Genomic DNA, 10,476 nt, shown 5'->3' on the forward strand with positions numbered 1-10,476 from the left:
GGGCCTCCGCTCCACCGACAAAATGCCGCGAGCTAAGCTGACAAACTGATTGACACAGGAAAGCCCTCTACACGGAGGCGAGCCGTCAGCCGGCGAGTGCGAAGAGGAGGAGCGGCATCACACAAACCGCCCCGCAGTGTTCGCTCAAAAAAAACAAAATGCGGCCATACGAACCTCCGGCCACGTAATTCATGGTCTCCAAAAAACATCTGCTGGCTACGTTTCCAGAATGAGCTTGGGTTGAAAAACTATGTGTATTATATGGTATTTACCTGTACCAAACCACACTTTACTGAACGGTACCACTCAGTGGAAAGAGGCAAACCTACTGTTGCATTGCATGAATAGACATGATTTTGAGATGTAGTACCTGCAGACAATAGTCAATCCTCTCCAGAATAGTAGAGAAATTTGGTCGGTCCTCTGGTTGATGCTGCCAGCTCTGTGTCATTATGCGGTACCTATTTTCCATAGAAAATAATAAATTAATCTTTATTAGATATCAAAGTATTACTGTCTCGATTGAATGAGTTATTTCATAGATTAAAAAAAAAGCTTTCTTCAGATTTTGTTTCAAAGAACAGCTCTGCAAGATGATGCCCAGATTAGATTAGAAACTAAATAAAAAATTCCAGTTAGGAAAGTTTTATTATTATTATTTGATTAGCCTGTTTTCAGTTCCAGAAATCAAAGCAGAGGGGCAGTTGTTGAAGACTGGGAAACTAAGCATTGAAATGCATATGCATCAAACAATGATGTTGTCGAACTTTTAATCCATGGTGTGGATTAAATATAATAATTAAGTATAATTGGGTGTGCATTAAAAGATCACTCACACTGGCCCAGGGCAGTTCTTGGGTGGGTCCATCCGGCCTCCATTAGTAACAAACTCCAATACCTCTTGGTTACTGCGGCTTGGGTACGGCATATAGCCGAGTGAGAAGATCTCCCACAGCAAAACTCCAAATGACCTGAAAATCATATAAAATGGGGGAAAAGTGAAGGGTTGAGTGAGATGAAAGCACAGTAATTACCGAAAAAGAGTATAGTGTGAAACACAGTGGGGCTGCTGTAGCATATGCCAGAATGAGAAGCAAATGAGTCTCTTAAATATGTAATTATATTACAGAGCTCACCATGTATCTGTCTTTGAGGTAAAGATTCCTTCCATGAAGGCCTCAGGAGGCATCCATTTGACTGGCAGCATAGCGCGGCCTCCTTTCCTGTAATAGCTGGCTCTGTGGAAAAACAGACCAAAAAGAGACATTGTAGACAAAAGCAGAGTGGAGTGACTTTTTAACTCCAGCCGCAGATCAGAGAGTGAAAAAATCATCAGGGAAAGAAAGGAGCAGGAAAGTCATAATGGAGGAATGCTACATGCAACTTCTGCAAGGATGGAAAGCTGGCCATTTGCTCACCGAGTTCTCTGAAGGCTTGATCTGATTCTTAGTCACTAAATTGTTCATTAAATGAAGTCTGTGATTAATTGTGTGTGCGTGTGTGTGTGTAAAGCTTGGCTTTGTGGTAAAAGAAGGAGCTGTGTTATAAAATGATTGCTGTTCATTTAAAATGCGAGTCCAATGCTTGAATAATGTAATTGTTCTCCTCTGCGAGGCTAGAATAAAAGAAAAGTTTACCTAAATAGACAATTTATGGAAAGTTACTGACCTAGTTCATTTGTGATGTCTAGCTTCATTTGCATGTTCTACTCATGATTTAAAATATGCAAATGTTCTAGACAAGCAAAGGAAATTGAAAAAAAACTGCATGAATTCAGATCCAGTTGATTTTCAGTAGGTTATGTTAAAGAGGGTTAGGATATATAGTGTTCTGTTTTTTTATTTATTTATTTTATTTTTTTTGACTGGCCTATTTAATTTAGATGACCTGCTTAATTCGAATGTCTTAATCGTGCTATAAAATATGCAGATGTTCTGGACAAGCAACGTAAATTAAATGTTGACTTTATGCCCAGCCACTAGATCTCTCTGAGTTGAGTCATAAAAAAGGGACTGTGTTTATGGGAAATGCTTGATTTTTTAGATGTTTTGCTTGAATTACTTGTTTTAATCTATGGTATTAATATATGTTTATACATGTAGATGATAGACTGGTTAATTTAATTTCCTGTCATCAACTGTTCGTCAGAATTGCCACAGCCATTTCACCTTACAGCCCAAGATTGGTTACTCACTGAAGCTTAGCAGGGCTGAGCTTGGTTAGCCCCTGGATGGGAGACCACATGGAAAAACTAGGTTGCTGTTGAAAGTAGTGTTTGAGAGGCTAGGACGGAGTGCTCAATCGGTCTGTGTGAGTCTTGATGCCTCAATATAGTAACGGGGACACTATACTGTCAGTGAGTGTTGTTTTTCAGATGAGATGTTAAACTAAGGTTCTGACCAGTGGTGTAAAGTAACTAATTACAAATACTCAAATTACTGTAATTGATTTTTTTTTCTCAGGAATTGTACTTTATTAAGTAGTAATTTTTATTTTCCTTTGAGTACATTTTTAGTGCAGTATTGGTATTTTTACTCCACGACTTTCCTTCAACCTGCAGTCACTACTTTATTTTTTCATTCCAATGTTGATTGGCTAAAGTAGAAAAATCAGTCCTGTGATTCCTGTCCAATTAAATCACACATAAAAAAGTAAATCGATACTGAACAACATCAACACATGGACGCTTTATAAATGCAGCAAACCTTTTGGAAACATTAAACATGTCCTAGAAGATGACCAAAATCTTCACACACATTGATGCACAGACTTTTAATAGTTTGGATGTCACTGATGAGAAAATAGATGTCGACTGTAAAAAAAAAAAAAAAAGTTGACTGCACTAAATGGAGCAATGAAAAATGGAAGGAAGGACCGAACTAATGAAGAAAGAAAGGACCAAATGAATGAAAGAAAGATTCAAGGAAGGACTGAACAAACTAAAGAGGGAAAGGAAGCAAGGAATGAACGAATGAATGAACAAAGGAACTAATGAAGGAACAAATATTTTGAACGAAAGAATTAAGGTCTTAAGGAGCCAAAACGAGCTCCGTAAAAGATAACTTAAGTGAGGAATTGTGTTCAATGTTCAGTTCGTTTGTCAATTACATTTGAAATATACCAGAGCCTGGTTTATTCATATTATACTGTCAAACTTGGAGTAAATAGTGCTTGATGTAAAGGCACATTTATATAAAGTTTAGGCCATAGATAAAAATAAGCTAAATTGATGATTAACGGTTTTATTGTGATTAAATTAAGTAATTTTTTTTTTTGGATGAGCTGATGCATGTAGAACATATTTAAATTAAAATGCTAGGTTTATGCAAAGAAACAACACTGTTTGGTGAATATTCATGATCCTAAAACTGATCTTCACTGTGCTTTTAATGCTGTATGAGAAATATGACACATGCAAGTAAGTGTCAAGTGAAGCCCCTGTCTCAGCAGTACCAGCCTTACATTTACATTTATATATTTGGCAGATGCATTTATCCACAGTGACATACATTCAATTCAAGGTGATTCAGAAATCTAAAAAGCATAAACCCGTTTCAGCTGGCAAAATAGTAGGCATCCTGTAGTTTTTTTAAATGACAATAATAACATCCCGAATAAATCCATACCTTTAAAATAACATTTTAAGCACAGATAACATGTTATTTTTAATTTATTATGGTAACATTGTGCAATGGAGTCTATTAGTTAAGATTAATGCGAAACGAATAATAAGCAACAAATATCACTGCAACTATTAACGTTTGTTAATACTAGAATAAACATTAATCTATTTATTGTCAGTTAGCTCAACTCACATATTGATTAATACATTAATCAAATACAAAGTTACATTTGTTAATGTTAAAATTAAGTTTACTTATTAATTTGTTTGAAATTAATTTGTTGGAAAATGGAACTAATACCTTGTAAAATTGTTACCAAAGTTTTGCCAAAACTATTTAACCACATATAATTCTGTCATCATTTACTCTTAATTTATTATACTTATGTCTATTTAATTGTTAATAATTATTAATAATTGTTAACGGTGTTGCTAAGATTGAAAGAGATTACTTGAATAACAAAATAAATGTTATACAGCATATATATTTTGAAGTGCAACATATTCCAAATGATCAGGGTATATATTAGGGATATAATGGTATTGTAAATACCGTCATACCGCAATAGCAATTTTTTTCAATATTACCGTAGTCGCATGACTTAGTAAAACTATAGGTCTTCTGAGAAAATTTGCTCAGGCAAATGAAATGAACGGGAGGTAGCGGAAACTACAATTCCCATCAGCTCAGGCATGGCCATCATCCTTCATGGTCTGTTGTCGCTACAGATCCAGTAATGCAGAAATGGAGTGTGTTGCTAGTAGCGGGGATGAAAAAGAGCTGGAAATTATTGAACCTAAAGCGGGTTTTAAATCGGATGTGTGGAAGCATTTCGGTTGGGGGTGTTGTTGTTGACGCCGCGCGCGTACTGAATAGCGGTGTTGTCGTGTTGGGCGGGACTGAGGGTGTGTTGCGTTGCGGGGGCACTTTTGATCATTTTGGAAGGGCACTTTCTATCCAAGACTAAAAAGGGCTTGTGCACTGCACAGGTTGAGCCCTATGTGTGCACGTGCCTGCAAGTTAATACCAGTCATGGGGACTGCAGAAACACAGCACACTGTTCAGATTGATGCAGACATTGACTTGTACCGCAAAGAGACCTCTATCTTACCCCTGGCTTGTCCTCTCAAGTGGGGGAAAGACAATGCACAACGTTACCCACTGCTGTCAACCTGGGCCAAGTCATATCTCTGTCTCAGAAACCTCAGTCCCAAATGAGAGGGTTTTTTTTCTGTTGCAGGGGACATTGTAAATGCCCAGAGATACCAGCTTTTACCAGATTATAGTTATATAATTTTCCTTAAAACCCATCTCTATCTAAGTGAGTGAGTGAGTGATTAAATGTTAAATGTGATGAGTTTTTAACAATACTAAGTTGAAACTTTATTTTTTTACATGGTTTAATAATTTTTTGTTATTAAAATTGAAAAATTGAAGTTCCTGTTTCAAAGCTTACAGATAGATGGCTATTTTGTATGTCATTGACACTTTTGGCACTTTTTTGGGGTATTTTCATTAGTTTTGTATTTCCTGTAAATGATTCAATAAATACCGTACCGTGACATTCATACCGAGGTATTACTGTACTGTGAAATTCTCCGTACCGTGCCATTCATACCGAGGTATTACTGATACTGTCCTGATATTATTCTGATACTGTTACATCCCTAATATATAAATATATATATATATATATATATATATATATATATATATATATATATATATATATATATATATATATATATATAATGCATTATTGTACAACTTGTCACATAATATCAATAAGACTTGGAATTCAATAACATCAAGCTACACTAGAAACCTCCATAAACAGTCTTGGCAACCTCCCAGTATAGGTGATAATACTGTGTAGGTGAGTTCCGCACTGGCAAGCGCCACATATTCCCTCAAAAAAAAAAAAAAAAAAAAAAGTAGTTTTTATTGAATGTCTTATCTTGCGAGATCTTTCTTCACATTTCTCATGGTGTGATCGCTGTGAGTCTGAAACCATTTTCCTCATTCCAGGCTGATGTTATCAAGATCTAGTTTCAATATCTGACCCTATGCTGACAACAGTGCAAAAAAAATAAAGTGAGAGAGAAGAGGGGAAAAAAGGAGACAAATAGGTCTTGTTTTTTTGCCATCAGCTATCCTGAGGCTGCTGAAGCAATAATCTTGCGGGGGTATTATGCTGTGCATTTATCACACGTAAAAAAAGAAAGACTGAGGCCACAGAGATATACTGCCTGCTATCTCCCAAACAAAAGCATTTGCACTTTTGACAAAATCTTGATGATGCTGGACTTATCGGGCTCTTTCTAAACAAGCGTGTGGCCTTCTGGGATTGTGACAGCTATAGGCCTGTTCTACCTTCCAATGGAAAACACACTCTCACTCACATACACACACAACACATATCAATATTACACTCAAGTTTTCAGCCATCTTAGAAGCCAGGACTCAAGGGAAAGCAACAATGAAAGTCTTTGAAGTATGAAATCATGAACATAACAGAAAACCTTTGTATTTGCTACTGAATATCGACTCCCTGGTGAGATGCGTTGCTGCCACAGGCGAGGAATTTGAGGAGAAATGATGAGGCGGGAAGGCAAAGTTTAGCAAAGTGAAGATGTTAAGTTCATGAACTCAACTAATGCAGAAATCTAGGTAAATAATGTGTGGAATCTGAATTATGGCGGATTTTGAATATTCTTTACATTATTTGGACGCCTTTTTGATTCTGTTAATCTATTTGTCATTGCATGCATGCAACACTGCTTTTTCAACCTCCACCGCACCCTCTAGGCTTATTTATTTAAGCTTACCATGGTAACGGCAAACATGGATGAGACAAAGGGAGTCCGCGATGTAAACATGACTGATGTCATGTTTAAACTGGGTAATAAGCAGGGACAGACAGAATCTGCGGACGTTTATTGCTATTTCTGCTGAGAATTTTGGTAAAAATCTGCGGTTTTCTGCGGAATTATTTTGGGAGTATCCAGCAGAGTATCATAACTAAAACCTTAATATATTAAATAAAAAGTAATAAATTACTTAATAAAAACTGAATAAATTCAGATTTACACATTTACTTAAGTAAATAAACAGAATTAAAAATGGGCTAAAAATCTGCAGAAATCTGCGGAATTCAGCGCGTGCAGATTCCGTGTGGGCCTAGTAATAAGATGCAATTTGGTCGATCGGATCACAGGTAAAACAAGAAACGCATTACTGTTCAAATCTGGCATTTAAATGGGGTTAAAGTCTTTGTCCACTTCCGACTATGGTGTACTGTACATAACTGTCAATTGTACATACCTGTCAACCCACCCCCTACCCCCCAATTACTAAATATTTTCTTCTGGAGCTGTGTTTCATTGTAAATAAACAGTTAAATGGTTGGTAATATTTTTCATTATTATTATTTATAAATTAAAATAAAAATGGTATACATTATCAGCAAATAAATAAGCAAACAGTTCAGCTTAATAAAATTAATAGCTATAACAGGGGTGTTGCTTTAGAAATGCACACATTTAACGTTATCGAACCCCACCAATATTGACCATTTACAGAAAGACTGAAAATTCTGGAGAAATACGGGAAAATACCTTTACGGGATAATAGCGGGACAGAACTGTAAAATAAAGGAGAATCCAGAGAAAAACGAAAGGGTTGACAGGTATGGTACTGTACCTCTAATGATACTGTAAACCTAACAATCATGTACTTTTTTTTGTCAACATTTGTACAGTTAGTACTAAATAAATAAATACAATAAATAGACAGAATATTTACAGTATGTTTAGAATAGACTACTGCAATAATATGGCTACTTTGCAGCTGAAAAGTGGCAACAGACTTAAAAAAAATAATAATAAAATAAATAAAATTAGAAATGTACGTTATCTTGTATTCCCTTGATAAGCTGTGACGTATCGGTAACGGATGAAATCCTGTTACTTCAGAGTTACCAACACCATCACAAATACCAAAATTTTAACAATTTATTAAAAATAATCACTTTCTGTCTATTGGATATTAGGCATGGATATATATATATATATATATATATATATATATATATATATATATATATATATATATATATATATATATATATATATATATATATATATATATATATATTTATATATATATATATATAATGCAATTGTGATTTTCGAAAGTATTACATCGCTTTGTAAACGTGTATTTTTACCATTTGATAAGTCTGCACATACAGTTTCATAGAGCACTTGGACCCGGAAGCCATTTCACGTGAAATCACACTTAACAAGTGGATAAATGTATTCATGATATACAGTGTAGTCACGACCATGAAACTAAAATTGGTATACCAGTGAAGACTTTTTACTTAAGTACTTATTTCAGGCTGTATTTCTTTACTTTTACTTGAGTACAAAAGTGTAGTCAGTACTTCAACTTTTACTAGAGTCGTTTTAAACATGAGTATCTGTACTTCTACTTGAGTAAAGGGTGTGTGTACTTTTGCCATCGCTGGTCTGAACATGCAGTTGCTTGATGCCCTCGCTGCAGTCTGTAACCACTGACATACTGGACCGCGGCTTTCCATGTGCTTTTGTTTTATCATGTGATTCCTTTGTTAAATTTCTCGCAATTTGTTAGTGGTCATTATGGCCCGTTTCGACTGAGTGGTATGGTACAGTACGGTGTGCTTTTATGGCCGTTTCCACTGTCAAAAAGCGTACCAAACCGTACCGTCCCGTACCACTTTTTGGGTACCCTTTTGAAAAGGTGCCAAACACAAGAAAGGGTACCAAAAGGTGGAGCTACATGTGCAGCTGAATGCTGATTGGTTACAGAGATACGTCACAATCTTGTGGAGCTAATCAGAATGAAAACAAAGGAACCTCCAGGTTTTTTAAATACACAGCCGAGACATTACACAAAAATACTATATGCATATAATAACGAACCATGGATGACCCAAGCTCAAGTAAACCTTGTCGTTGTCTTGATGAACACACAAAGCCACAAAGACAAGAAGAACAAAATCTGCCGTGTCCTGTTGTTGTTTTACATGGCCGTCTAAAAGTGCGAGCGCTATTCGCTTTCTCCAAAGAGCTTACTAACTTACTATCTTAGCTAACTTCTTGAGATGATGATAATAACGTGTGTGTGATTATTAAAGTGTCTCCGTCATCTGATCCGTTCAGAAAGAAAAGGGCAAACGCGAGAGTGAAGCGCGAAAAATAAGGAGAAGCCCGACAAAACACAGGAGCAACCTGAATCACAAACAAACTGCCATGTTTATCTTCTCCTTTTGGACAATTATTAACTCGGAATGACAGAATTACTCTCTAACAGAGGCTACATGTGCTGGTGAATATTACAGACACAGATGAGAGGGTTGCGCTGACTGTGGGCTATGTTGCGTGTTGTTTTAGAACTCAAATAAGGACTAAATGTATGCTGTGTGTAGTTTATCTGTAATTGGTAACATATCGGAGACTGTAAGGGTCTGTATGTGTTCATATATGTTCATTTATTTCATATAATTGCTGATGTTACAGTAGACTATTTCGCACTGTCATTGATCTGCAGTTATAATCAAAATATGTTCATACAAAAGTTAGTAATAAACATTTATAAACAAGTATTTATATGTGTACAGCATCTGTTTTGTGAGAAGTGCTTCTCATATGATATGTGAACGAACCTGTACGGCTTTACTGTAGACATTTATTCGAATGAGAATGATGTCGACTTAAACTTTCTGTCATACACCACACTCACCAAAAGGGTACCCTTGGTAGTGTAAAAGCAAGCCTGATAAAGGTGACCCATACTGACCCGAACTGTACCGTGCCACTCAGTGGAAGCGAGCCATTAGTTTCAGCTGTGTTTACACCTCTGTTTGTCATTAGCTGATCATGTCTGGTGTATTTATACTCCTGATTTTTGGTTAGACTTTGTCCGGTCTTGTATTGTTAACCTCTCTGTTGTCCTGTTATGTTAGTGGGTTTCCATTAAAAGCATTGAATGCAGCTTCGCTTGAATCTGCATGGCAGTGGACTAGTTCTTAGAATAATTTTTCTTTGTTTCAATGTTATGTTCAAAACTCATTTCATGCTGGAAAATATAATTCAATCATTAACAGCAGCATGGAAACTCTAATTCTGGTTAAAATGTAAAGTTGCTAAGATTTTTTTTGCACAGCTGACAAAATAGAAAAAATATATATAAAAGATCAAGAATCATTTTGGAATCGGAAATGGATAGTGAACTTTTAGCCTGATCTCAAGAGGAAACGTAAGTATTTTACGTTTTGTCAGTTTAGTGGCTGATTCATACAAATTTGTACGAGTTCAGTCATAACAAAATGTACAATTTTTAAGAGGAGGCGTGGCACCCAACAACACCCCTAACCCCAACCATCATTGGGTGATGAGCAAATCATACTAAACTGTACGAATTAGATCATACAAATTTATACGAATTAGCCACTAAATCAAAAAGTTACGAATTGCCGTGAGATTGTGTTGGAAGTTCCTAAAGATTCCCACCCCTAAAACATACTGTAATGCCAAATATGGGGCAGTGCTAAGAAAATAATCATAATCATTCATTCATTCGTTCATTCATTCATTCGTTCGTTCGTTCGTTCGTTCGTTTGTTCGTTCGTTCGTTCGTTTGTTCGTTCGTTCGTTTGTTTGTTAGTTCATTCATTCATTCATTCATTCATTCATTCATTCATTCATTCGTTCATTTTCTTTTCGGCTTAGTCCCTTTATTAATCTGGAGTTGCTCTGGGAAACATCCATACACTCTCATTCACACTCATACACTAAGGACAATTTAG

General features: G+C 36.0%; 1 protein-coding gene across 2 annotated transcripts in view; it reads right to left on the reverse strand.

Annotated features, from left to right (window-relative positions):
• alk (ALK receptor tyrosine kinase) overlaps window positions 1-10,476 on the reverse strand; it is an 860,059-nt gene that overhangs the window by 7,413 nt on the left and 842,170 nt on the right. For both annotated transcript variants that reach the window (XM_073927358.1, NM_001423965.1), the window contains 3 exons: window positions 1,137-1,238; window positions 837-971; window positions 371-461 (listed from right to left, as the gene is read on the reverse strand). In XM_073927358.1, the coding sequence (XP_073783459.1) occupies window positions 371-461; window positions 837-971; window positions 1,137-1,238 (328 nt within the window). The remainder of the gene's footprint in view (window positions 1-370; window positions 462-836; window positions 972-1,136; window positions 1,239-10,476) is intronic.

The sequence above is a fragment of the Danio rerio genome, chromosome 17 (genome assembly GCF_049306965.1).
Source record: "Danio rerio strain Tuebingen ecotype United States chromosome 17, GRCz12tu, whole genome shotgun sequence".
Classification (NCBI taxonomy): domain Eukaryota; kingdom Metazoa; phylum Chordata; class Actinopteri; order Cypriniformes; family Danionidae; genus Danio; species Danio rerio.